This window comes from Pseudozyma flocculosa, assembly GCF_000417875.1.
Source record: "Pseudozyma flocculosa PF-1 unplaced genomic scaffold scaffold00030, whole genome shotgun sequence".
NCBI lineage: Eukaryota > Fungi > Basidiomycota > Ustilaginomycetes > Ustilaginales > Ustilaginaceae > Pseudozyma > Pseudozyma flocculosa.
The window spans coordinates 48947-75421 of record NW_006920898.1 but is presented as its reverse complement, the minus strand read 5'-3'; the positions used below and the strand labels follow the sequence as shown (position 1 = coordinate 75421).

General features: G+C 67.0%; 7 protein-coding genes across 7 annotated transcripts in view; 3 read left to right on the top strand and 4 right to left on the bottom strand.

Moving 5' to 3' along the window:
* Positions 1–4866, bottom strand: part of PFL1_06759 (uncharacterized protein) — a gene marked incomplete at both ends in the record, with an annotated part of 5559 nt that extends 693 nt beyond the window's left edge. The window contains one exon of the mRNA XM_007884305.1: positions 16–4866. Coding sequence (XP_007882496.1) covers positions 16–4866 — 4851 coding nt within the window. The remainder of the gene's footprint in view (positions 1–15) is intronic.
* Positions 4867–7340: 2474 nt separating this feature from the next.
* On the bottom strand, positions 7341–10994 carry PFL1_06758 (uncharacterized protein; the record flags this gene model as incomplete). Its single annotated transcript, XM_007884304.1, has 2 exons — positions 7341–8745; positions 8827–10994. The coding sequence occupies 2 exons, from the start codon at positions 10992–10994 to the stop codon at positions 7341–7343; spliced, it is 3573 nt and encodes a 1190-aa protein (XP_007882495.1).
* A 726-nt stretch (positions 10995–11720) lies between these two features.
* Positions 11721–12374, top strand: PFL1_06757 (uncharacterized protein; the record flags this gene model as incomplete). The annotated part of the gene is made up of 3 exons (XM_007884303.1): positions 11721–11796; positions 11945–12249; positions 12351–12374. 3 exons carry the CDS (start codon positions 11721–11723, stop codon positions 12372–12374), a joined length of 405 nt encoding a protein of 134 aa, XP_007882494.1.
* A 200-nt stretch (positions 12375–12574) lies between these two features.
* PFL1_06756 (uncharacterized protein) lies at positions 12575–14101 on the bottom strand (the record flags this gene model as incomplete). Its single annotated transcript, XM_007884302.1, has 2 exons — positions 12575–13024; positions 13175–14101. The coding sequence occupies 2 exons, from the start codon at positions 14099–14101 to the stop codon at positions 12575–12577; spliced, it is 1377 nt and encodes a 458-aa protein (XP_007882493.1).
* Positions 14102–15557: 1456 nt separating this feature from the next.
* PFL1_06755 (uncharacterized protein) lies at positions 15558–17828 on the top strand (the record flags this gene model as incomplete). The annotated part of the gene is made up of 1 exon (XM_007884301.1): positions 15558–17828. One exon carries the CDS (start codon positions 15558–15560, stop codon positions 17826–17828), a length of 2271 nt encoding a protein of 756 aa, XP_007882492.1.
* A 479-nt stretch (positions 17829–18307) lies between these two features.
* Positions 18308–21346, bottom strand: PFL1_06754 (uncharacterized protein; the record flags this gene model as incomplete). The annotated part of the gene is made up of 1 exon (XM_007884300.1): positions 18308–21346. One exon carries the CDS (start codon positions 21344–21346, stop codon positions 18308–18310), a length of 3039 nt encoding a protein of 1012 aa, XP_007882491.1.
* Positions 21347–22710: 1364 nt separating this feature from the next.
* PFL1_06753 (uncharacterized protein) lies at positions 22711–26286 on the top strand (the record flags this gene model as incomplete). Its single annotated transcript, XM_007884299.1, has 1 exon — positions 22711–26286. The coding sequence occupies one exon, from the start codon at positions 22711–22713 to the stop codon at positions 26284–26286; it is 3576 nt and encodes a 1191-aa protein (XP_007882490.1).
* Between the last annotated feature and the right edge of the window lie 189 nt (positions 26287–26475).

Sequence of the window (26475 nt, the reverse complement as noted above, 5' to 3'; positions counted from 1 at the left end):
GGGGTCGAGGCACACGTTGCGCTTGTCGCTGCACCGGTGCGACTTGCACTGCGAGTCGGCGTTGCAGTACTGGCCCAGTTTGCCCGCGTGCGCGCCAGGAACGCACCGGCTGCGCTTGCACGTGGCCGAGATGCAGTCGTCGCCGCTCGAGCACTTGTCGCCGAGGTGCACCTTGGGCCGGAGCGGGGCGAGGCACACGTTGCGCTTGGAGCTGCACCGCCCCGACTGGCACTGCGGCGCCTCGTTGCAGAACTCGCCCTGCTTGCCCTTGCCCGTCATGGGCACGCACGCGCCATTGAGGCAGTCGAGGCCGTCGCGGCACGGCCGGCGTGGTCTGCACTGCTGGCTCAGCTCGCCCTTGGGCCGGCACTGGCCGTCGCGGCAGTACGCATCGGCCGAGCAGCCGCGCGGGCAGGTGCGGTCCGCGCGGCACGCGCCGTTGATGCAGAGCAGGTTCGACTCGCACTTGAGCGTCACCTCGTTGCAAGTGTCGCCGCGGCCCACCATTCGCACGGCGGTGCAGAGCGTGTTGTAGCAGAGCAGTCCCTCCTCGCACAGCCGGCCCGTGCTCGGCGCGCCGCAGCCGCGTCCCTCGCGCCCGAAGCGCGTGCAGACGCCGTTGGAGCACGCCAGGCTGCGGCGGCAGTCGCTCGCCGCCGAACACTGCTCGCCCACCTTCTTGTCGCCGCCGTTGGTCGTGGGAGCCGTGCAGATGCTGTCCTTGCACTCCAGTCCGTCCTGGCACATGAGGCCCGTCGAGGCGGCGCCGCAATGGGCTCCCGCAGCGCCGAAACGAGAGCAGACGTTGCCCTTGCACGACAGGCCGGACTCGCAGTCGCCGTCGGCGCTGCAGGTACCACCCAGCGGGCTCTTGGCGGGAGTCGGCGCAGTGCAGACGTTGTCGGTGCACTCGAGGCCGGAGTTGCACAGCTTGCCGGTCGAAGGGGCAGCGCAGGCCTCTCCCGTGCCGACACGCTGCGAGCAGACGGCATCGACGCAAGAAAGCCCAGAGACGCAGTCGTCGGTGGCAGCGCAGGATCCGCCAAGCTGGCTTTTGCTGGGCGGGGGAGTCGAGCAGACGTCGTTGTTGCAGTCCAGGCCGGTCTCGCAGAGCTTGCCGGTCGAAGGTGCACCGCAGGCCTCTCCAGCAGCCGCCCGCTGCGAGCAGATGTTGCTTACGCACGAGAGGCCGGAGACGCAGTTGTCAGTGGCGGTGCAGGTCTCTCCGAGCGCGGCCTTGACGGGAGCGGGCGCCGTGCAAACATCGCTCGTGCAGTCCAGGCCCGCCTCGCAGAGCTTGCCAGTCGAGGGAGCGCCGCAAGCTTCGCCAGCCATGGCCCGCTGCGAGCACACCGCGTCGATGCAGGACAGGCTCGAGACGCAGTCGTCGGTGGCCGCGCACGCTTCGCCGAGCGCGGCCTTGACGGGAGCAGGCGCCGTGCAGATCTCGTCGGTGCAGTCGAGGCCAGTGTCGCACAGCTTGCCGGTCGAGGGAAGACCGCAAGCTTCGCCAGCCATGGCCCGCTGCGAGCAGACCGTGTCGACGCACGACAGGCCCAACACGCAGTCATCGATGATCGCGCAAATCTCGCCGAGCAGCTTCTTGATAGGGGCCGGTGGCGTGCAGACGTTGGCCGTGCAGTCGAGTCCGATCTCGCAGAGCTGGCCGGTCGAGGGGGTGCTGCAAGCTTGACCGACCATGGCGCGCTGTGAGCAGACCGTGTCGACGCAGGACAGGCTCGAGACGCAGTCGTCGGTGGCCGCGCAGGTCTCGCCCAGCTCCTTCTTGACGGGAGCCGGAGGCGTGCAGATGTTGCTCAGGCAGTCGAGGCCGAGGTCGCAGAGCTTTCCGGTCGACGCGTCGTCGCACGCCTCGCCAGAGCCGACGCGCTGCGAGCAGGCCGTGTCGATGCAGGACAGACCGACGAGGCAGTCGTCAGTGACCCTGCAGACGCCGCCAAGCGGGCTCCTGGTCGGCTCGGGAGTCGTGCAGACGCTGTCGGTGCAGTCGAGGCCCGTCTCGCAGAGCTGTCCAGTCGAGGGAGCACCGCACGTCTCGCCCAGGGACGCCCGCTGCGAGCAGACGGCGTCGACGCACGACAGTCCGGAGACGCACGCGTCGGTGGCCTCGCAAGCTTCGCCCAGGGCCTGCTTGACCGGGGCGGGTGCGGTGCAGACGTCGTCGGTGCAGTCCAGACCGATGTTGCACAGCTTGCCGGTCTCGGGGGTGCCGCACGCCTCTCCCGCACCGGCACGCTGCGAGCAGATGCTGTTCTCGCAGGACAGGCCCGAGAGGCAGTTGTCGGTGGCCTCGCACGAGCCTCCAAGCGGGTTGCGGGCGGGAGGCGGACTGGCGCAGATGTCGTTGGTGCAGACCAGGCCGACCTCGCAAAGCAGGCCAGTCAAAGGCAGTCCGCAGGCCTCGCCGTCACTAGCGCGTTTGGAGCAGACGCTTTCGACGCAAGTCAGGGCGGAGAGACACTCGCTGCTGGCGGCGCAAGCTTCGCCGAGAGCCTTCGGGGCGGGCGGAGGGGCGGTGCAGATGCTGTCGGTGCAGATGAGGTCGAGCTTGCAGAGAAGACCGGTCAAGGGCAGTCCGCAGGGCGACAGGACATCGCCAAACTGCGAGCAGACGCCGTCCTGGCACGACAGTCCGCCGATGCAGTCGTCGGAAACCGTGCAGATGCCTCCGAGCGGGCTGCCGGTGGGAGGGGGAGGGATCGAGGTGCAGATCTTGTTTTCGCAGGTGGCGGGAGCCAGGCAGAGGAGGCCAGTCGCTGGCTCGTCGCACGCCTCACCTGGCTGGGCAAACTGGGAGCAGACGCCGTCCTGGCAGGCGAGGGCACCTTGGCAGTTGAGAGAGTTCTGGCAGGCACCGCCCAGAGGCTGCAAGGTCGGCGGAGGGTTGGCGCAGAGGCCGGTCTCCGCGCAGATCAGGCCGACCTCGCAGTCATCGCGCACGGTGCAGACGCCGCCTACGGGCTGAGGGGTGGCCGGAGGGGTGGCGCAAAGGCCAACGTCGCAAATGAGCCCGGACTCGCACTCGGAGTCGATCATGCAGATCCCGCCAACGGGATGGAGGGTCGGCGGAGGACCGACACAGAGGTTGTTTGTGCAGACGTTGCTGATGCAGTTGCTGTTGAAGAGGCAGAAGCCGCCACTGACCTGGTTGATCGGCCCAGGGTTGGCGCAGGTGCCGGTGTTGCAGACATGACCCAGCTGGCAGTCCTCGTCGGTCGTGCAGGATGCGCCAAGGGGCGGGGAAGTCGACGGGGCAGTGCAGACGCTGTTCTGGCAGGTCGTCGGGGAAGCGCAGAGAAGGCCGGGCGTGCCGCAGGTGGCGCCGGGTCCGCCAGAAGTCGAGCAGACGTTGTCGGTGCAGGTAGATCCGCTCACGCAGTCGGCGTTGGCCTCGCAGCTCTCTCCAACATTCCTGAGCGGAGTCTTGCAGATGCCGTCCTGGCACATCGTGGACGTAACGCAGACCTGCCCGGGAGCGCCGCAGGCCCCACCTGCAAGGACGGTCGTAGAGCAGACACCCGCCATGCAGTCGAGGCCGGACTCGCAGTCGGAAGTGGCGGTACAAGCCTCGCCGAGCGGCTTCAGGGGAATGGCGCAGATGTTGCTGGTGGTGCAGGCGGCGGGCGACTCGCAGAGATGTCCGGGAGAGCCGCAAGCGTCGCCAGGCGCGCCAAAGGACGAACACGTGTTGCTGACGCAGGTGAGTCCGCTCACGCAGTCCATGGTTCCATCGCAGGGCTCGCCGATGGCCTGAAGCGGGAGCCGGCAGGTACCGTCTTGACACGTCGTGGGCAAGAGACAGATCTTGCCAGGCGTGCCGCAGGAGCCACCGGGGGACACGAACGTGGAGCAGACGCTTCCGATGCAGTTGAGGTTCCCCTGGCACTCGGCGTCGGTTGCGCAGGTGCCGCCGAGCGGTTGGGTCGTCGGCGAGCACGAGACGGCACCGATCACCGTCGACGTGCTGCCGGGCGGGCAGGTTGTGCATATACTGGCCCCGATCTGGCCGTTGTAGGTCCCGACGGGGCAGGCCTGGCACGTCATCGAGGCGTCGTCGAGAAAAGTACCGGCTGGGCAGGCCGTGCAGCTGGCTGCTCCCGGGAACTGCGTGTAGGAGCCAGGGCCGCATGCTGTGCAGCTCGTGGAACCGAGGCTCTGCGAGAAGGTGCCCAGGGGGCAGTCGGCACAAAGCGAGGCTCCGGGGTACGGCGAGAATGTACCAATGGGGCAAGCGTCGCAGGTGGCGGCTGCCGAATGGCTGGTGAAGGTGCCGGGGGGGCACTGGCTGCACGTCATGGAAGGGTTGAGATAGCTTCCAGGCGAGCAGCTGAGGTCGCAGCCGCTGGAGCCCGGCGCCGTGGTCGACATGCCGGGTGGACAGTTTGTGCAGAAGGAGTCGCCACTGAATGAGTAGGAGCCAGTCGGGCACGGGTCGCACGAGGTGTGATCAGCGTTTGGAATCTGGCCAGCCGGACAGGCGGTGCAGACGGATGGGGCCGGGAAGCCCGGGTTGACGAGACCTGGTCCGCAGGACTCGCAGAAAAAGGCTGCTCCGGTGGACGAGGATCCAGCAGGGCACTGCGAGCAGATTTCGGCCGCAAACGAGTTTGCGAAGGTGCCAGCGGGACAGTTTTGACACGAGGGGTAGTTGCCGTCGTTGAACGTGCCGGGTTCGCATGGGATGTTGCAGTCGAGACCTCCGCGACCGGGCTGGCAGTTGCTGGTACGGGCCAAGAGCTGGCTCGGGACGGCCTCCGCGGCCGGCAGGGTGCCAATGAAGGCGAGCAGGGCGAAGGCCGTCGCCAGAGGCACCGCCTTGGCGACGGCGCCGAGGGAGACGCGCATGGCGATGAGCGGGGCGCCTTTTTCGGCGAAGGCGGGTCCGGTGTCGAAGGGCTCGGTAGAAGCTTGAGAAGGTCGTGTGATGGAGGGATCAGGAGAGAAGGGATCGGCAGGACTGCTGGAAGGGGTGGGAGGTGGAGGTTGGAGGGGTGCTTGAGGGGGATAGAGGGGATGATGAGAAAAGGCAGTGCGGGGATCGTTGCGTCGACGACCGTCTTTATACGACACGATGTTGTCGCTCCTCGTCCTTGCCGACTAGGGCCCCGGTCACGCGCTCATAGTGGTCAGTGCCGTGCAGCATACACGGGCGCAACGACGGTGGACTAGTGGGCGGAGGAGCGCCGTCGAAGCCGATGTCGGATATTGTTTACCAGCAGCGTTCGAGCAGCGTTGTGGCCGTACGTCCCGGCTGAGCATCCGACGGAAGCCTCTGAGTAGCGGTACGGTATGCGAATGTCAAGTCCTATGTCGCAGGTCGCGTCCCGGGGGCACCGAATCCGAGAGGAGACCCGCATTGACTGCAGCCGTGACCGGCCAGAAGAGGAGCGCGGCTTCCGCCGTCGTCGAGGGATGCTCAAGCGCAGCCACCTGCTTTCAGGCTTCCCAAAGCGCACTTCGAGCTCAAAATGCCGCGCGGAACATCGATGTCGCAGAAAGGAGCCTTGGCAACGAGGCGTTGCAGCCCTCGAGAGGGTACGAGTCCGACGTGTTCGGTGAGCCGCAGAGTGCACCAGCGACCTGATCCGTGGGAGGGCTTGGCGTGTCGATGTGGCTGACATCCGGTGACCGCAAGCGGAACAGTGGCATCGTTTTGACAGTGGGCGTGAGGTCAAGGAGGGAGGATCTGCAAGCCTCGTCGACTGGGCTTGAACTACGACGCTTCGAGAGGAGAACATCCGACCAGTCGAGCCAGGATGGCGCGCGCCTGTCACCACTGAGAGCGGGCCGGGTCGCGCTGGTTGACGGGTTCGGGTGCGGCCTGCACTCGAGACCCTGTCGATCATGCCCTTGGCCGAGGACGGGGAAAGAAGGGTGCGGAGCGACGTCGCGGAGCTTGACAGGGCATCATGGCAATGTACCAGGTGCGGAAGCTGCGCGGAGTCACCCTGGGGGAATTGCAAGGTGGCGCGGCCACAAGGCGGAGAGGAGGGGCCAGGCAGAGCGGGGTGGCGCGTGTTTACCGTCGAGAGCCATCGGACCTTGGTCCAGTGGGGCAGCGGAGGGAGGGCAGCCTAAGGAGGGAGGCTGATCGGGATCCGAACGCGACGCATCCGGACGACGGCGCAGTCCTCGGAGCGGCCGACGAGGTCCGAGGTCGGGAGGGCAGGCATCCGCAGGAAGAGAGACACAGGCGTGTTCCCGACAGGGTGGGCGGGGCAGAGGGGAGCGAGGAGGTGGTCACGGGCCGCGAGGATCACGAGGTGCCAATATCGCGTGCGAGCTCGACCAGCCGCGATGTTTACAGAGCCACCCGGCGAGTGCCCCCGCGGAGTTGAGAGTTGGGGTTGAAGGTGTCGGTGTCGGTGTCGGTGTCGGTGTTGGTGGTGGTGGTGGTGGCTAGACAGCAAAAAGGGGCGGAAAAGGAGGAGGCCGGAGGAGGCAGCCAGCAACGGCGGACGGATCGGAGCGGAGCGCGAGGCGTGAGCGGGTCCTGTCTGGCTGCCAACCTTGGTTGGATTTGAGCTTCCGAAGCTCAGGCGGGGGGGCCAGACCTCCGGCGTCGCGCGCCACGTTTTCGCGGCCCGGCCGGCCTGGCCTGGCCGCGACTACTCGTTGCTTGACAGCTCGCATGCACCCACCTCCGTCCCGACGGAAGCACCTCACAGACTCGCGACCTCCGCCAGGGGGCCGCGGTCCAGCGACGCGCCACTCGGTGCCACAGCAGCAGAGAAAGCAAAGCAAGCCCATCACCCCCAGAGCAAACAGAGGCTGGCCAGCAGGCAGGCAGACAGGTTCTCGGCTTTCATTGACATCCTCACCTCGTCCACCCTCCCTCTCTCTGTCTCTGGCATCATCAAGCAGAAAGACGAGACCGAGCCGAACCGTCGGAACGCTCGAGTCAACGAGGTACCGTCTCAGACCATCCGCCGTCCCCATCCCCATCCCTCCTCCGTCATACACCTCGCCTTGGCAGAGACATGTACGTGGGAACAGCGAGCGAGCGAGCGAGCGAGCGAGAGTGGGGGATGTCGAAACCACACGCTGCTCCAGTCGCCAGTCGAGTCGGCCTAGATGTCTGCCCTACCGATACCGATAGCTTGGCCTAACCTAACCGCTGCCGAGTAGCAAATCACCACCACGAATGGCATTCGGGATCGACACCGCATATGGAAAGGCGCATGACTGTCAATCGGAGCGGAGTTTGGGGGCCTTCTTTCAGTGCTTCCCGGTCAGGCTCGCTCGCATGCCTCCTGCCAGTACTGAACAACACCGAGGATGCCCTCCCCCGCCTCTTCCCCTCTCCCTCACCCTAGCTCTCACCGCCGCACGGCGCTGGCAGGTCGCCTTACAGGTGTTCGAGGCGCCTTGGACGTCTTGGCCTTCTTGGCAGAGGCGGCCCCAGCGGCGCCCCGTCGGATGCTGCGCGACCTCGCCGTATCTTCCAACGTGGCATCCTCGTCGTCCTCGCTGTCGTCGTCGTCGACATCGTCGGACCCTGAGCCAGACCCCGTCGAGCTAACGGCTTCGTCCTCGTCCTCGTCCACCGCCTGCCTCGCACGCTTGGCGCCGCCGCCGGGTGCACGTGATCCCGCCGCCGCCGCCGCCGCCGCCGCCGTCGCCCTCGGTCCGCCAACGCTGGCCATCATGGTCCGGATGCTCGGCGTGGCCGTCTCGGTGCGCACGCCCGCAAACTTGGGCAGGTTCATCTGGTCCTGCACCTCGCGCGGCAGCAGCCGGTGCGCCAGGGACGTGATGTCCGACCGCGCCGTGACGTGGCCCTGCTGCTTGAGCAGCGCCAGCACATCGACCTCGGTCATGGTCACGCCCGACTCCGAGCCTCCAGAGCGCCGCCGCGTCCGCGCCCGCGCCTGCTGCTGCAGCTGCTGCGCAAACGAGCCGAAAAAGTCGTGCGCCGCCTCCTCGACCTCTTCGAGCGTCGTCTGGTCGAGCTTGTTGCGCGTCCGGCGGCCGTTGCCCGACGTCGAGCCGAGCAGCGAAGCCGACGTCTGCGTGTCCGCGCTCGGGTTGAGGAAGGCCGTGAACAGGTCCTTGATCGTCGACACCGGCAGCTGCGGCACCGCGTCGCCCGTGTAGGGCGACACCCGCGCCTTGCGCTTCCGCACGATGCGCCTCTTGAGCAGCGCATTGAGGTCCTTTGGATCCATGAGGTCGAGCTTGCGCACGTCGGCGGCGCCCTCGGCGCCGCTGCCTTCGTCCTGGTCCACGTCGGACCCCGCCGTCTCGAAGCCGGCTTCGTCGTCGTCGACGCCTTCCTCGTCCGACAGCGCACCCCTCGGCGCGCTCCGGCTCGACACATCGCCCATGTCGCTGACGATGTTGGTCCGAGACCGCGAGTCTGACATCGCGGAGCGGTCCTGCAGGCGGCTGGCCGAGTCGTCGGCGTCGAGTCCGGCACGCGACACCTCGGACGACACTCCTCCAGCATCCGTGCTGCCAATGGTGACGCGGCTCTCGTCCACAGCTTCGCTCTGGTCCTCGTCCTCCTCGGCAATGGTGACCCGGCTTAGGGACTGATCGGCCGCAGAACCTTTGGTGCGATCCGTCGAGCTGGCGATGGACGGCTCGTCGACGGTGGCCTCCCCACCATCGGGCGCATCGAGGCCCGCGCCGTAATCTGCGAGCACAGAGCTGTAGTCGCCCGTCTCGTCGTCGCCGCCATCGTCGACCTGCAGAGGCTCCGACATCGACCGCATAAAGCTCCTGCGACAGAGACGAAGAGAGCCAAGAAAGAGTCAGCTGCACAGGTCTGGCTGTATCGTCGGATGGCACCCGAGCACTCACTTCATCTGTCGATCCCTGCTCCGTTCGTCGGTGATCTCATCGGGTCCGAGCGAAAGCCCGCCATCGTTGCTGAAGAGGCTCCTACGCGTCAGCTCGTCGAGCCGCTCGATGGCACGAGCCTCGGCGACATCGAGGCTGCCTCCATCGCGGGAGGACTCGACGAGGCTGCTGTCGTCGAGGTCGCCCAGCGACATCGCGAGCGACTTTTCCAGCTCGTGCTCTCGCAGGCCTCCGAGGCCAGAGGTGGCCGCCGAGAGCGCCGAAATATCGCCCGCTGTCCCCAGCGACAGGCGCGAGCCCGCGTCCGAGGCCCTCGCAGACGCACTTCTGCCCCGTTCTGCGAGCGCCGCAAAGATGCCGCCGCGGATCAGCGACTTTCTCCGCGCAGCTCCGGCGTCCGAGGCTAGCGATGCGTCGGCCATACCCGGAGGCGCGAGGCTCGAAGAGCTCTCGGACGCGTCTCGCGAGTCGTCCATATCGGCGCTGCGCTCGAGCGCATCGCTATCGCGCGTGAGATCGCCCGGGACGCTCTCTCCCGGTCGAAGCATGCTGCTCTGCCGTCCCGAGGTGGAGCTCCTCCCGCCCGCCCCGATACTTTGCCCTGCGAAGCTTGGCAGCTCGGTGGCGGCGGCGGAGGACGATGAGGCTCTCCTTGCAGCCGCGGCAGCGATTGCAGCGGCCGAGCCGGGCGGCGGAGGCGGCATTTTGGCGGCATCCGCAGCCTGCTGAGGCGTGGGTGGCGCAACAAAGCCGGGCGCGCGAGCCAGCCGCCGCAACAGGTCGAATGGCGACTCCTCCCGGCCCCCGCCCCAACCTCCAAGGCCCCATGTGCTCTGGCGTCGCTTCTCGCGAGTCCGTTGGGCGCTCGCCATCAGCGCGTCGTTGCGCTTCTTGCGCATTTCGGTGGCGGGCGTTTGCGCCAGGCTGCCGATGGACTGTTCCCCCGGCCGATGCGGCGTTCCCAGAGCCCGCTTGCCTGGAGTGGCCGAGGTGCCGGCCTTGGTCGTCGATCGCAGCGGCGTCTTGGCCACTGCCGGCTTTCCGGGTGTACGCAGCAGCGATGGCCCAGCCCCACCCATCGTCCCACCTTGCTGCCGCGGCTGTTGCTGCCGCTGCTCCTTGGCTTGCTGCTGATGGAGTTGGCGGAACAGAGTGTCAGCAGGCGGAGGCTGCGACAGCGAGCGCCTCCGGGTGCGATCGTCGGCGGTCGACGCGTTTGCTGCTGAGCCTTCGCCGCCAGGAGCGGGCGAAGGTTGGGCAGCGGCGCCGCCGCCTCTGGATGACCGCCCTTTGCGCGGTGTGGTGTTGGGCGCAACGTTGCTCGTCCGCCTGCGCTGTGGACTAGTGTGGGTCATCTCTACGATCCTGCGGGCGGCCTCCTTGTCGGAGATTGCGTAGCGCGGAGATGGACGCGAGCCGCTGCCGCCCGCCAGGCCGTGGCTGGCCGTGCGCTTCTCTCGCACACCATCGACGGGCTTATCTGCAGCGTTGGCCGCGGCGATGTCGAGCTTCTCCGAGGGATCCTTGGACAGCTGGAGCGCGGTGCCGCGGAAGCCGAGGTAGAAGAAGCGCGAGAGCGTGGTGGAGTTGGAGTGGCTGAGGACGAGGGTGACGGAGTTGGTCGACGAGAAGCGGGCGACGCTGACCGGGTACTCGACCACGCCGTCCTGGCCCTGGAGCAGCGCAAAGTCGGCCTGCGCCCGTCCACTGCCGACGGCGCCGAGGGTGGATGCGATGCGCGTGGCGGGCTGTCCGGCCGGGTGGGTGTCTGCGGTGGCAGCGTCTGCCTCGTCAAAGTCGATGCCGTCCGGGCGGTTGACAAAGGCGCGACAGCGGGTGGGGGCAAAGTCGCCGGTGCCCGTGTAGATCATAATCGACTTGATGCGTACCAGGCACGTGAATGGGACGGTGATGGTGAGCTGGTCGTCGACGTTGGACTGCACGCTCTCTGTGGTCGAGAGGCGCTGGTCCCAGGGCTTGATGACGTTCTTGGCCGATTCCGGCGGGTCGAGGTTGGTGCCCCACACCTTGTGCCGAAGGACGTACTGATACAGGCTGGTGGCATCGCCGTCTACCGCTGAGAGTGCGGCAGACGAGGATGCGGGGTCGAGGGAGCGGCCGTCGCCATCATCGCGGCGGTCCTGGTCGTTGGTCGGGATGCAGCTCATCGGCGCAGGTCGCGTAATCGCTCGCTCGGGCGGGCGATGTTGGCCAGAGTCGTGGATGGATGTGCCACTATCAGCGGGCAGGGGGATGTGCTGCCTGGACCTTTTCCAACGTGGCCGTGTAGCGCTGCCAAGGGATGGCGGTGGGTGCAGAGAGGAACAGAGAATGATGGTGGGAGGAGGTGACCCCTACGACGCGCTGTCCGTCCTGGCTCCTCCACAACTGAGGGCTGCCTGGCCCCTCGAACCAACACGCAAAGGCCACCGACGCGTGTCGTCTTCGCATCGGGCCGGTCTAGCTTCATCGGACCCTTTTTCCCCGATCCACTTTGAGCGGCATCCGATCTTCGACGTCAGACGCCTGCCGCCGTCTGCTCCACAAAGTCGAGCAGGGACGAGCTGGAACCTTTTGGCCGTTTGCCCGGGTCGGCGCAAGTCGGGCGCAAGAGACTGGGCCAAGGCCAGCGGACAGTTCCCAGCCCAACTCGAGCTCGGTCGAGGTCGAGGCCAATCGACCACGTCGACGTCGTTGTCTGCATCTCTCTCATCTGCCTTTAGCTCCCACCGCCTTTCCTCTACCAGCAACGCACCCACCCAACCTTCCCAACGCACACATTCTACGGTACTGCACACCTCGCACACCGACACGGCGTCCTGACCTCTGAACGGCTCGACCCGTCCTAGGCCACTCCCACTAGCAACTGACTCGACCGACCGACCATCGCCGCCATGTTCAGGACGCTGGTTCGACGCGCCCACGTCCACAAGCCTGGATTCCGCTTCCCGGATCGCAAGGCGCCCAAAGGTGAGCAGCAGTGGCCTCCAAAGAGATAGCAGACGAGCGGGGAGGAATCCGTCTGGCCAGCGTACGCCTTCGTGGACCCCGTCCGACTGACCCCCGCCCGTCGTTCCTTGCTCCCCCTCGCCGCCCACCCCTCCTCGTCGCAACGCAGAGGCACACGTCCCGCACCCGCACCCCGCCGCACCACCCAACGTCGCCGACAACTTCCAAAAGTTCCAGCAGGCCTACGAGAGCGGCCCGCACTTTGACCCGTCCAAACTCAACGACACCGCCTCGGCCTCGGCATCGTCATCGTCATCGTCGAGCGCGGCGGGCGGCGCCGGCTCGTCGAGCGGTCTGCTGGGCAACATCTCGATGAGCGGACGCGAGGTGGCAGAAGACACGCATCTGCTGCCCGAGAGGTTCTGGAGGACGCCCGCCCTCGTGCTCGGAGACGAGGAAATGGAGAGCATCATGGTGAGTCGTCGCAGCAGCTTGAGCTTGACCTGCGGCGCTCGACACTGGTCGTGGATTGCTGAATCGAAATCCAACCCCTCCTGCATCCCTCGTCGCACCAGCTCGGTGGCGCGGCGCGGTCATAGAAGCTTTGCCCAGGCGGCGTTAGTCGGCCGCTTCCTCGTACATCGATCGCAATCAACGCAGTCCCTTGTCTGCCAAGCCACGCCCGTTTGTTGCCACAGCCTGCCGCTCGTGTCCGGCGTCGCATCGCCTCTGGCAGCATGTTCGATCTATTCTCTGGGCCGCCGCTCAGATGAGCCCCGCGGTGAAGCCGCCTGCTCTGCTAGGACGAGGATGGTGCTGGCGGAGGGGCGGGCACCGATGGCGGGCTGGCACCACCGCCTGCGGCAAAGAACCTCCAGAACGGCTTGATGATGAGGATGGCGACCAGCAGCGCGATGCAGAGGATGAGAAAGAGGATGCACTGCCGCCGCCCCGTGCGCCGCTGGTAGCCGGTCGCCACCTCGAGCTCCTTGACCGCGCCCTCCATCTCGCGGCTCATGAGCTCGACGTTGAAGTCGATCCGGTCCAGCATCGTGCCCTGGTCAATGACGAGCGTCTGCAGGTCGCCAAACAGGTTGGCCAGCTCCTGGATCGACTTGGCGATCTCAGTGATCTCGCGATCGCGCTGCGCTATCTCGGCATCCGCCGCCGTCGAGGTCGATGATTCGAGCACGACGAGATCCTGCGCCTGCTGCGATTGGCCCTTTGCTGCCATCGAGGCCGTCCGTGACTGCGCGCACGAGGGGAGCGACAGACGCAGACGGGCGTTCGAGAGGTTCCGAGGTCAGGGTCGCACGCACGCACTCGCCACCGCTCCGACCCGCTCCGCTCGGCAGGCGCCGCAGAGGGCCGGATGCTCGCTCGTCCCAGTGCCACTCACCAGCTCCATGTCTTCTCGGACGGCCATCTCGTTGTCCCGAAACTCGTTGCGCTCCCTTGCGCTCGTCGACGCGGAGGCGCTGCTGGTCCCGCCGGTGGCGAGCCCTTGCGCTGCCCGGATGTCGCGATCGCGCACCTCCATGCCCTTCATGCGGCGCAGGTAGAGGCTCTGCTGCTTGCGAAACGCCCCGCTGAGGTCCTGTACCCTGGTGGCGAGCGCCGTCTGCACGTTCTGTGCCAGGGCAATCTGGCGGACGGTGGTCGAGGAGTTGCCCTTCTTTGCCTCGCGTATGAGGTGCTGGGTGAAGGAGGCGAGGCCGGCGACGAGCCTCGAGCTTCTGCGAAAGTCTTGTGTGATGGAGAGGGCCAATGCCTCGATCTGCTTCTCCTCTGCCGACTTGTCGGTGAAGCCGGGCCGCAGGTGCTTTTCGTGGAGGCGGGAGAGGGAGTCCATGCGCGGGCGTATGCTTGCGAGGATGGCGTCGACCTGGTCCGAGATGTCCATCCACTTTGGCGGCAGCTCGGAGCCGCCATCGTCGGACGTCGCACCGAGCTCGATGGAGGTATGCGGCCGATCGTGGCTGTTGCGTGCCGAGGACGGCGAGGAGCCACCGAGGAGGCCCTGCTGCTCGCCGTTGTTGACGCTCGACGCGTGGAGCGGGTCGTGATCGTCGTCGCCGTCGCCGTCGGTGTAGGGCGCCTGGAAGTAGAGGCTCGACGAGGGGCCGGATGGGCGTTTTGTGGTGCGGGCCGCCGTGTCGCGGTAGGAGAGGAAGAGGAGGGTGCGGGAGCGTGTCTGGCCGAGATGAGGGGACACTGCCGACGACGAGGATGCGGATGACGAGGATGGGAAGCCGGCCATGGCCGCTGCAGACGTCGATGGGGTCGATGAAGCGGCGTAGGGCCCCCGGCCGTAGCGGGTCGACATGTGCGTCGGAGGTACGCCACCAGGAGCGGGTTGGCCACAGGACAGGTGCGCGCCGACCAGGAGGTGAGGGATCGATGCAGAGGGGCGGACGACGACGACGAGTGGACCACGGCGAGGATGGTGGACGACGAGGCGGGACGCAAGCGAGCAAAAGAGCGTCAGGAGTTGGTGTTGGTTTCGGCCAAGAGAGAGGGGAAAGAAAGAGAAGGTCGGCCAGAGCGGCAACAGAGTCGGCCAGGCCGCGTGTGGAGCAAGCAAGCGGTTAACCGTGTAGGCCGTGCTAGCCTGGCCTCCTCCTCGAGCCGGGCCTGCCTGTGCGTCTGTGCGTCGTCGTGGCCCAGGACAGCCGCCCACCAAAAAGGCGGCCGGAAATCGGCTCAAAAAGCGTTGGGCCGTCGGGGGCAAGCAAGAAAGCAAGCAGCAAGCAGCAAGCAACACGCTCCACGGCGCACAGGTGGCTCGCCCCGCCCTCGAGGGAGCCTCAACACCATCATTCCCTGCAAACACCCGACCGGACCGTCAACCCTGCCCGGTCCCGGCTAGCCCGCAATCCTCGCCGTCCGATCCCCTTTGAGACCAAGCGGAGGGCGACCAAAGACAAGCTCGAACGAACCACAGCCACAACCAAGGTCGCCTGTGCGGGCTAGAGAAGAGACGAGATAGAGAGCGCGGAACCCGACCCTGGCCTGCACCGCCGCGCCGCCCCTCGACGGAAGCCTAGAAGCTAGAGAGGAGCTCGAAGCAGGACCGGCCAAGACCGTCGGCCGCTCGACGCGACCTGCCTGCTGCTTGTGCAACAGCGCAGCAGGCCCAAACAGATAGATAGACTGTTCGTCAAGCGAGCGAGACTTGGCCCGAGCCACCCAGGCCGCCCGCCAGCCAGCCACTCTGCTTGGCCAGGATCAACAGCGACCAAGGCAGAACTGCGCCTCACCAAGCAAGCAAGCAAGCAAACAACATCCAAGCAAACGAATAGCAGGCTAGAGACCGGAGCCAGGCCGGCCCGCTCCCTGCCCATCTTCTGCCGACCACGCTCGACCACGCTCGGGTGCGGTCTGCCAGGCAGACAGGCAGACAGGCAGGCAAGCAGGCAGGCAAGCGCCGCGCGCCATCCACGCCCACCGTCCGCATCCGCTCGCGACTGCAGGCAGGCTGGCAGGCAGGCGACTGGGCGCTGATTAGGCTGTCCAACCAGCACGCGCGCCCCGCTGTCCGACCCTGTCTAAATGGACTTGGTCCGACTGGCCTGGCCTGACCCTGCCTGCAGCCGCACAGGCGCAGCCGTCAGACGTGTAGGACCGAGGAGCGGAGCCAAGCCGGCTGAACGCTGGGAGAGACAGAGAGGCAGGCAGGTGGCCCTTCGCAAGGCAGGCAGACGTACGAGCGCCGCTCCCCTACCTGCTTCTGGCGCTGCGTGGCCCTCGCCGCTCGGGCCTCGACGCGACCCACGCCCAAGATGCCCACTCCACTCAAGCGCAAGCGCAAGGCGGGCCGCACCTCTGCCCCAGCCGCCACCACCACCACCAAGACCGCATCCACCTCCGCCTCGACCCTCCGTCCCTCTCGCTCCTCTCGCTCTCTGCGGCTGCCCTCCTCGCCCGTCACCACAGCCGCCGAGCCCCTCTTCCGACGGGGTCCTTCATCTTCTCCCATCGACTTGACCACCACCGCATCTACCTCTCCCACCGCCGCCGCCGCCGCCACCACCTCAGCCACCACCTCAGCCACCGCCACTGCACCCTCTTTCCGACGCCCTCCGCCCTCCTCGCCATCACAGTTCGTCTGCTGGGTCGAGATCCCGCCACCGCCACGGCGGCGCGGCAAGACAGAGTACATCTTTATCGACGACGACCTCTCCATCGCACGTTGCCCGTCCAAAAGCGCCCACCGCCCATCGCCACAGGTCGCGATCAAGCCTCCAAGGATGTCGGACCCCGAATCGGATACGGGCGGCTTCTCGATCGCCAAGATCAAGCGGGCGCCCCAGCCACCCAAGCCCGTCGTCGAGATCCCGGTCCACGACAGCTCCGACGACCAGGGCCCGCGTGCCTCCAAGTCGCAGTCGCGTAAGGACTCGAGCCGTCACCCTTCCAAGAAGCCGCCAACATCGTCGTCGTCGTCGAAGCGCAAAGCGGCGCCCTCGTCGTCGTCGTCGTCAACGCACAAGGGCAAGAGCAAGAGCAAGCACCGCGCCGAAGGCAAGGCATCCCAGCGGCTGGACCGGGAAGGGCGAAGCAAGAAGAAGAAGCAGCGGCGCGATCGCGCAAGCCGAGGTAGCGAGCCAGACGACTCGGACGATGGCGACGACGTGTCCAACCTCAAGTCCTACCTCAACGACGACGCGCTCGCCCGCTCCTCGGGATCGACCCACAAGGCCGACTTCCGCAAGCACCTCGAAAAGATGCGCAAGGACCGCGAGCGCCTGCGCAGAAGGAGGGAGCTGCTCGGTAGCGAAGACGACGACGATGACGACACCGCGTCCGGCTCCGACGACGACAGCGACGACGACGACGACGACAGCGACGCGTCCGGCCACACCAGCCTCTTCGGCTCGTCGGTCTCAGGATCTGACGGCGATCGCAGAAGGCGCAGCAGTGCCACCGAGGCCAAGGCCAAGGCTCAGGCCAAGGGCAAGGACAAGAAGAGGCACAAGGGGTCGAGCGCACCGCGCACGAGCAGCAAAGCGCCGCGCATCAACGACGCCGTCGACGACCAATCCTCGACGCCGTCCGAGTGGAGCAGCGAAATTGAAGATGCCAGCAGCGACAACGGCGCCAGCTCGGACCCAGAAGACTTTATCGTCGGCGACGACCTCGTCGAGACCGAGGACGGCAAAAAGATCCGCACCAGCAAGGCGGACGCGGCCAAGGCATCAGGCTTGCGGCGGCGCCTCCACCTGGCCGGCGGCCTCGGCAGCGGCGGCGGCGGCGTCCTTGCGGCGTTCGGACTCGGGCACGCGCGCCTCGAGTTCGAGGACCTCTGCGGCCTGTGGATCGAGTGGGCCGTGGTCCGGATGCTCATCCCGTTTGGCAACGTCTCGGCCGAGGACCGCGAGCGACTCGAGCGAGGCCGCGGCCAGCTCCGGAACAAGATGCGCTCGGCCGAAGAGGCGCTGACGTCGTCGGCCATGCGCCGCCAGTTTTCGTGGTACCTGCGCGAGTACCCCAAGGTGACGATCAAGCTCGTCTTTGACGACGAGATCCGCAAGATTGGCGGCCTGGCCAAGCGCGGCTGCGGCGCCTGCCACCGCCGCAACCAAGCTTGCTCGCACCTCGTGCGGTTCGAGGGCCGGCGGTACGACCAGGAGACGCTCGGCAAGCGCGAGCCGCGGAGCGACGACGACAGCTCGTCGGAGTCGGACCGCAGCGCCGACGGCGAGAACCTCGCCGAGTCGGACGTCGACGACAAGAACCGGCGCGCCAAGCGCTTCTACGTCGGCACGCACTGCGCATCGCGCGCGTCGGCCATGCACGCGATCCACCACTGGGAGTGGGCCGTCATGCAGGGCCTCAACCGGCACCCGGCCGTGCAGAGGGTCCGGGACGACGTCGAGGCCCGCGGCGGCGTCGGCATCGATGGCTCAGAGGGGCCGGGCGCCGAGGACGTCGAGCTGTGCGTGAGGGAGATGAGCGACGACCACGCCCCCGGCGGCGGCGAGCGCCAGAAGCTCGTGCGGAAGCTCAAGAAGCTCCTCGCCGAGGCCGATACCGTCAACCGGCTGCAGTAGGCCCGCGTGGGTAGGCGAGCGCTTCGTGTCCGTAAATCGAATGGGGCGACTGGTCTGGAAACGAGGGTGTGCAGTGTGTCACGTTTGTGGCAGAGAGAGAGAGTGTGTGTGTGTGTGAGAGGGCGAGGTGGGACTGGCAAGGGGTCGGAGACAGAGATTGAGAGAGAGAGCGTGTGTGTGTGTAAAAAGAGAGAGAGAGAGAGAGAGGGCGCGTACGGCCAAGTCGGTCTTCGATCCATCCATCCATCCATCCTTGTCCATACCTTGTCCCCCCTCCCCCTTCCCCCTTGCCTTCGTACCCCCTCCTGGACAGTCCAACCCGACCCGACCCGACCCGACCCGACCCGACCCGATCCGGCCTCGCGATGGACCCCCCCCTCCCCTCCCCTCCCTCGTCCGCCTTGCGAATCCAATTCGGACAAACCGACTCCTCGATCCGAGAGAACAAAGGGGGGAGAAGGAAGGCCAGGACGGGGCCCTCAATCGTCTCTTGGCGACTCGGCACGGTCGGCCTCTACGACCTGGGCGGCTTCGTGGGCCTCTTGGACGGCATGCGCGTCCACTCTCGCCACGTCGCTCGGTCGCGCCACTCCCTCCCCCTCCTTGCCCCCCTCGCCCGCCGCTGTCGTGGAAGCATCGCTCCCACCCACCACAGCGGCTGTACCGTGTAGAAGCACGTCTTGCACCTTGTCCTGGTCCATTCCTTCCATCTTGCCCACTTGCTCCCCGCCAACGCCCCCACTGGCAGCAGCGGCAGCAGCGGCAGCAGCATCAGCGGGATGCTCGTGATGGCCGCCGCCGCCCATGACCTTTTCCTTGACCAGCTGGTACTCGTCCACCAGCTCCTGCTTCAACCCCTGCAGCTTCTCGGCCACGATGTCGCCCACGCCGCCGCCGGCGATGCCGTGTCCCGACTGGTGCGCCTGCGCCGGTGCCACCTCGAACGCGTGTCGACCCGCCTCGGCCTGCCCGACGCCCTGCATCGCCGCCGCGCTCGTCGACGTGCGCGACGCGGCGGAGCCGTGGTGCTGCACCGCCTCGCTCTTGATGGCCGGCGGGTAGTCTTTGAACTTGGCCAGGTCGGTCGGGTAGTCGCGGCAGTTGAAGTCCCAACCTTTGAGCCACCGCGCATCCTCGCACGCCTGGCTCGTCCACTCGCCGCCGTAGGTGATGGGCGTGAACTTGAGGAAGCCGCCCAGCACGACGACGACGACGACGGCCATGGCCACCAGCCGGAAGCGCGGGCGCAGCGTCGACGTGGCAAAGTCAAAGAGCACCGCCGAGAGCAGGATGGCAAAGTAGAGGGCGGGCAGGTAGTGGTGGAGGAAGAGCTGGCGGTGCATGAGGAAAAAGGGCAGGAAGTGGAGCGCCCAGCCGAGCGTGAGGAAGCCTGCCGTCTGGTCGTAGAACGACACCTTGCTGTCGCTCAGGTCGCGGTGGCCGCGCTTGGCGCGCAGCATCAGCAGCGCGCGCACCGCCAGGTAGGCCAGGATCGACGCCGTCGACGCCCACCACACGAGCGGGTTGCCGACGAGGTAGATCTGGCGGTGGTCCTTTGTCCAGAAGTTGATGCCGCGGCGCAGCAGCGGCCACGACTGCGGGCGCGAGTCGTAGACGTGGCGCTCCGTCAGGCCGGCGTTGGTCTCCCACATGACCTTTTGCAGCTCCCAGAAGCGCTCGAGGAACGAGGGGCGCAGGTAGTTGACCATCTCGGGCGCCGGCGACGCGCCCGACTCGTGGGCCTCGGCGAGCAGCGGGTGGGTGTTGGTCTCGACGTACCACAGCGAGTTGGGCATGGTGGGGTTCTTGTTGCACGTCACCTCCTGCTGGCCGAAGCCCCAGTCGGGTAGCACCACCTTGTGCGAGAAGAGGTAGCAGCCCGTCAGCGTGTGGCGCAGCCGGAAGTGGGTGCGCAGCGAGCGGACGCGCGACGACGAGGCGCGGTCGCCCTTGGTGCCCTCAAAGATCTCGACGTGGAAGTTGTCGTTGGCGTCACCGCCAAAGCCCTCGAAGCCATAGCCCGTGGCTTCGTTCTGGTAGTCGCTTTCGGTGACGGGTGGGCGGTGGTTGTCGTGGCTGTGAAGGCGCTTGTCGGTCATGCGGTGGAGCAGGCGGATCTCCATGCCGTGCTTGAGGAACTCGATGGGCTCGACGTGGTGGCGCGTCACCTCGTCCGTGGGCCGCAGCGGGTGGCCCTTGTCGTCGACCTCGGGCGCCGGGTCCTCGGGGCCGGGCGCCTTGACGATGAGCCACTCGTTGTTTTCGTCGCGGTGCGGGTAGAGGGTGATCTGCTGCTGGCCGCTGCCGGCGGGGTAGACCGAGGGGTGCGAGTGGAGGTAGCCGCCCTGGGTGTGGAGGTGGCGGATGCTGACGGTGGAGCCGAGGGCGACGTCGGCGTAGGTGTTGTGCATGCCGTGGCCGTGGAGGGTGTGCTGGAAGACGGAGCTCATGAAGCCGTCGCCGTCGCCGCTGCGGTGGAGGAGGGTGAGGTGGATGGAGAAGGTGAAGAGGTAGACGAGGACGGGCAGGCCGATGAGGCAGACGGCGCGCGCGAAAAAGTGGCGTGCGACGGCCTTGACGGGCTGGCGGGTGTCGCCGAGGTGCTCCCAGAGCTGGACAATGACGCTGACGCCGATGGTGGCAATGGTAAAGAGGCCGACCCACTTTGAGCTGGCGACGGCGCCGAGGCTGAGGCCGGTGAGGCTGAGCCAGGCCCACCAGCGGCGGCTAAAGGGGGCGCGCTTCTCCTCGTTGCAGAACGTGACCCAGAAGAGGACGGTGAGGGCGGTGAAGAAGACGAGGACCGAGTCGAGGAGGATGAGGCGGCTCTGGATGGTGAGGGCGTTGTCAAAGAGGATGAGGATGGCGCCGAGCATGGCGGTGCTGGCGCGGAGCGAGAGGCCGCGGAGGGTGAGGTAGGCGATGGGGACGGTGGCGACGCCGAGGAGGGCGTTGATGGCGCGCATGGCGACGTAGGGGACGGGCGTGTCTGGGCCGACGAGGTACTCTTTTCCGATGTCCTTGAAGTCGAAGCGGCCGTTGAAGCCGCCGAGCCATGCGGCGAGGGTGATGAGGAGCTTTGCGAGGGGCGGGTGTACGTCCATGAAGAAGCGGCCCTTTATGTACTTGGAGGCGAACCCGCCAAAGTGGACCTCGTCAAAGACGACGCTCGAGGGCTGTGCGAGCTTGTGCAGGCGTACGGCGAGGGCGACGACGACGAGGGCGGCGATGATGCGGTACTCTGCACTGGCGATGGAGCGTACGGTTGCACCTGAGCCGGGCTGTGCGCCGATGCCGAGACCGAGGCCGGTGCTGCCGGAGATGGACTGATTGGCGTTGAGCCGGGCGGCCTTTCCCTTGTCGAACTCGGAGCCAGCCGAGGGAGGAGATGGGGCGTAGAGGGACGAGGAGCGGTCTGCGGGAGGATAAGGAAGGTCTGTGCCATCTTGTTGTTGGTGGTGGTGCTGTTGGTGCGCCCTTGACCTGACGCTGGCCTCTGTGTGGCCGAGCGAGGCCATGATGGATCCGGCGCGGTGGTTGCGGTTGTGCTGGTCCAAGGTGGGTCTGCGGGCGAGGTTTCGAGGCGTGCTGGTTGTGAGGTGGTAGCTTGTGGGGGTTGGTGGCAAGGAGCGAAGGAGATGGGAGTGAAACGAGGCAGAGATGGTGGTTTTGAAGGGCGACGGCGTGGTGGTAGCAGTGCCGCGGGTGACGGCCGTGGAAGGTGTTGGTTGGCCCGACTGACGAGGGGACGAGGGGTCCAAGGCAGCTCGGTCGGTCGCTGCGTCGGCCTTGGCTGTCGAGCTCGCCGAGGAAGCGTGGCCTGGCGTGGCCTGGCCTGGCCTGCCAAGTGCTTCCCGCCCTCGGCCATGACAGCAGCAGCAGGCACCAGGGCCAAAGCCGGCCAAAGGCAGGCAGGCAGGCAGGCTTCCAGGCCACGCAGCGCGGGTCAGCCAAGCAGCCAAGCCGCACGGAAAATTTCAGGGTCGCGGAGGCCCATGCACCCGGCAGGCCAGGCCAGGCCAGGTTAGGCCAAGGCCAGCCAACCCAGCACAGCCCCGCGCCGAATGCCCCCACGCGGTCAAAGCCACCGAGCAAGGTCAAGCAGCACCCAGCCAGCCCGCGCTGCCCATCGACCGTCGTCGACCCGGCATGCTCGACTCCTGCTTCCTGTCAGGCCGTCGTCGTCGTCGTCGTCGTCGTCGAGATGTTGGCTCAGGGATGGTCCTCGGCCCTGGCTCGTTGGGCTGTCTAATGGCATCGTAGAGGACGGTCTGCTGGGTGCAGAGGAGCGCCAGCCTGGGTGCGCCTCGATCCTGGTCGCGCTTGGCCATGCTCGACGATTGTGTCGCCATCTCTTGTGCCCGTTGCCAATGGCCAGCAAGCTGAGCCAAGGCAAAGCGTACGTGAGGCGAGGCCATGCCATGCCAGAGGCCCCCCCCCCGATAGGATGCTTGCTGAGGCCAGGCAGGCAGGCCCGCCTCGCGTCGCGATGGGCCGCTCGCGTCGTTTGGGCCTGCCTGGCCTGGCTCACGAAGCCAGCCTCCACCTTTGGGCTGCCACCTTTTTTTTCGAACAGAGGCCGCCTCCCGCCAAACGACAAAGGCAGACAGAGGCAGGGCCATGGCGGCCAGCTGGCTTTGGTGGGCACCAGACCAAGAGGCGAGGTGACATGATGCATGGCACCCACGCACGCCTGACCACCACCACCCACCACCACCACCAACGCATCCCCTCGCCGCCACCCACAGACAGCACACCTGCACTCGAGCAACTACGCTCGACCCCATCACTTCAGCCTCGCAAAGACATGCCCAAAACATAGCAACCGCCCAGCTCCTCGCACCCCGCATCCCGCACCCCGCACCACTCCCGCCGACGCGCAATGGCCGCCAACCGCCTCCAGCCTACCGGCTGGATCAGGGCATCCGACAGCCCTGCCCCTGCCCCCGCCCATCCCGCCACCTCGCACCGACGCTCGCCCGCAAAGAGGGTCCTCTCGGCCACCCGCCACACCCAAAAGGAGAACCACCCCAACGCAAGGCTTATCAACTCTGACAGCCCGCGCCCCTCGCCAGCAAGGCGCCTCGCCCTCCAGGAGCGCCCAGACAACTACCAGCCCGCTCCCTCTCCAACACCGGCAAAGCGTTCCGCCCCGTCCTGGTCCGACTCGGCGGCAAAGCCAAAGAGGCTCAAGCCGACGGCCAGCACCGGCGACAAGACCATGCAGACCACCCTCAGCGCATTCCTACAAAAGCAGCCACGCCTCGCCCCGCAGTCCGCCACGTCCCCGACCACCCCCGTCGCATCCTCGACGCGCAACGAAAACCTTGCGGCACCTCGCCATCAGCCTGCCTCGGCAACATGCCAACGCCCACAGCCCCCACCGGCGCAACCACTCTTGGACGCCGACGACGACCAAGAGGTGTTTCAGAGAGCCCAGAAGATGCTCAAGTCGGGCAGGTTTGGCAGCATACCCAGATCCGTACGGCCATCCGCCTCCGACGCGAGCTTCGCCGCCCGTCGCGCCATGGCTTCGCCCGACACCTCTCCCTCGCGTCCCTCTACTTCCGAGCGCGCTCAGATATCGCCCGGGCGCGATGCTCCTGCGCCGCCCGCACCGAGGCGCACCTCGCCCCTGCATCGCCAGATAGAGGCGCCACGCAGCCATCCTCCGCCTCCCTCCAGGCCGAGGCGGGCTGTCGCGCCACGAGCGCACACCACCGAGCCTCGCCCAGCGCGGCCCGAGGACGCCCAAGAGACGCCCTTCATGCATGAACCGCTCTCCAACTTCAAGCCGTTCCCGTGGCAGGAGAGGTCAAGACCGCTGATGGCGCAACTCAAGCGCAGGGCGGGCATCCGCGAGACTCAGATACAAGAAGACGAGCGCAGGCTGGCAGCCGCAAGGCTCGCACAAGCTCATCGCAGGATGGAAGTCGATGAACCCGACCCCGACTTGAAACGCGTGCCGGAAGCGGCCGGACCTGCGGCTAGCGGAGAGGCAGTCGAAGGGCACGAGGATATGGACGAGACCCAGCCGATCGGCGCGGAAGGCGGAGAGTACGAGGACGAGCCTCTGGACGATGGCATGGCAGCGGTGGCCGGGCCGTCGCGCCAGCCTCTGCGGTCCGACTCAGCAGGTCGCGGCATCGCAGCAGCAGAGGCAGGGAAGCACACGCACGCAACCGAGACGATGGGCATGTCGTGCGTGGTGCTTCCCGAAGGCGACGCCGACGCCGACGGCCACGACAACCTCGACGCAGCGGGCGCCAACGTGTCTGGCCCAGCCCTTGTGCCGCTCCGCGGTCCCCTGGAGCGACATCGCCCCGTCGATCGGCTGCAGACGGTCCTTCGATCGCCTCGAACCAATCGCAGGGTGTACGCCCTAGAGACGCAGTTCAAAGATGGCGCCGCCCGAACGCACTCTGCACCCGACCTTGGGCCCGCGACAGTACGGGCTGAAGGTGGCCGGACCATGCCCATGCCTGCGCAGCTCGAGTCGGCCCAAGCGTCGATGCCCAAGGGACTGCGCCGACCCAACGTGCGCTCGGAACCCACGCCGAGCCAAGATTCAGCATCCAGCCGGTCCCGAGAGCCCCTCATGCCGCCGCCGTCCGAACTGCGCGCCATCTTCGGCGGGTCAAGCCCGCTTACCATTCCCAGCTCCGAGGAGCAGTCCACGAGCTCCGGACGCCCAGACAGCGCTGTCTGCCCTACCACCTCCACCACACCTCATCAGGAGGTCACGGCAGAGAGCGGGCGGGATGGCGGCATCTCTGAGTCTGCTCTTGCGTTCTCAAGCAGCTCCGACACTCCTGATCCTCGCCACGGTCCCCAGGACGAGACTTATCGTGACCCGGACGAGGACGTTCTACGGCGGCAACTCCTCAAGACGCCCCAGCGATGGCTTCCGCCCCGGAAGGCGGCGCTCTCGACGGGCAAGAGCAGCGCCAGACAATCGCCGCAGGTGACGCGGTCCGGCGGACGGTCCCAGCCGCCCAGTCCACCGCAAAGGCAGAACAACGACGCGATTACAGACCTGGCCGGTCAACATCAGGCGACAGATGCCGAACCAGCCTCGCGTGCTGCCGACAACGACGATGAGACGCAGCCGCTGGCGTGGGAGACGGACAGCGACGACGAGGGCAATGCAAGTGAGCAGGCGGATCTGCGGCTCGCGCGGGCGCTCAACGAGCAAGCGGTCAGGCTGCGGGCAAGCCAAGTGCGGTCCGCGCTGGGCGGCGGCGAGACGCAAGCCGACGACCACGGGCCAGGATTGCACCAGAGGAACGATCTCGGCAGCGCGGCGACGTCCGACGACGACGCTCGCGATCAGGAGCGGAGGAGGCTGCAAACGTGCGACCTGCACCGCGTGCGCGGCTTCCGACGGCGCAGCGGCGTTGCTGGCTTGACGCACGAGTCACTCCCCGCGATGCTGTCGCACTGGTCGCCGCCTCGGTTCTCTCCGAGGCGCGAGCCAGCGGGGCCCGAACACGGGCAAGGTCGATCCAACGAGGACGGACGCCGCGCCGTGCTCAACTCGCCTTCGCCCGGCGGCACCGACCGCTTCAGTGCGATCCTCGCCGCGCTGCACCGAGCCCGGAAAGACGAGGCGGCCGAGGAAGCAGCGCGAGCAGGCGAGCACGCCGTCTCGCTCTCTGCCGACGATGCCAGCAAGAGGCTCGACGGCCAGAGCGACCTGGCGCGGTTCGGCTTCTCGCGTCAGCCGTGTTCTGGCGCGACGAAGAGACCGTCTGCATCGGCGCCAGTGACGGCTGCTGAGGCAAAGGCGCCGCTCAGCTTCGACCTGCGGGATGAGCTGTCGGACGACGAAGACGAAAGATGCGAGCGGGAGGCGGACGACGGACCGACGGAAGAGCTGCTGGGGGCGGCGGCAGACGAAGCGAGCGGCGGCGGCGGCGGCGGCGGCGGCCACGCACAACAGCATGGAGCGTCTCGGCAGCAGCGCCGCGACGAGGACCGTGTCGATGTTGACGAGGACGACGACGATGCGACGCAGCCCCTGGCCTGGTCGTCGGACTACGAGGGCGGCAACGCCGACGGGCCACCGAGGATCTCGCAGGCGACCAACGACTCTGAGACGCTGCCATTTTCGCTCGAGGCGAGGCTGATTGCCGAGCGCGCCGCTGTCCTTGAGGCGCGCAGCGACGATCCGACGTCGTCGGACGACCGAGAGGGCGACGTCACCATCACGGGTCCGCCACGACCGCCGTCGCCACTGCCGCCGCCGCTGCAGCCACTGTCGTCATCGCCGACGTCGTCGCCGTCGTTGTCGACGACCGTACGACGGGGCCTGGAACGCACCATGTCGAGCCGCTCGACGCTGAGCACCGTGGGCGGGAGCATGCCGTCGAGCAGCCAAGGCTCCAAAGACTGGATGCCCGGCGTGTCGATGAGCGGCGCCGACGACGCGGCGATGCGCTTCGTCCACGGCCGTTGATGCCGTGCCCCATTTCACCCGCTCTCCTTTCCTCCCTTTTCCCTCATTGTCGTCTGAATGTAATGGTAGCTTCCCCCTTTCGCATAGGCCTATCGAAATCCGATACCCATCCATCCAGTCGTGGGTCGTGGGTGACGTTTTCCTCGTTGGACGCTGCGAGTGCCACTGCATTGTGTTGCCGTTGCCTTG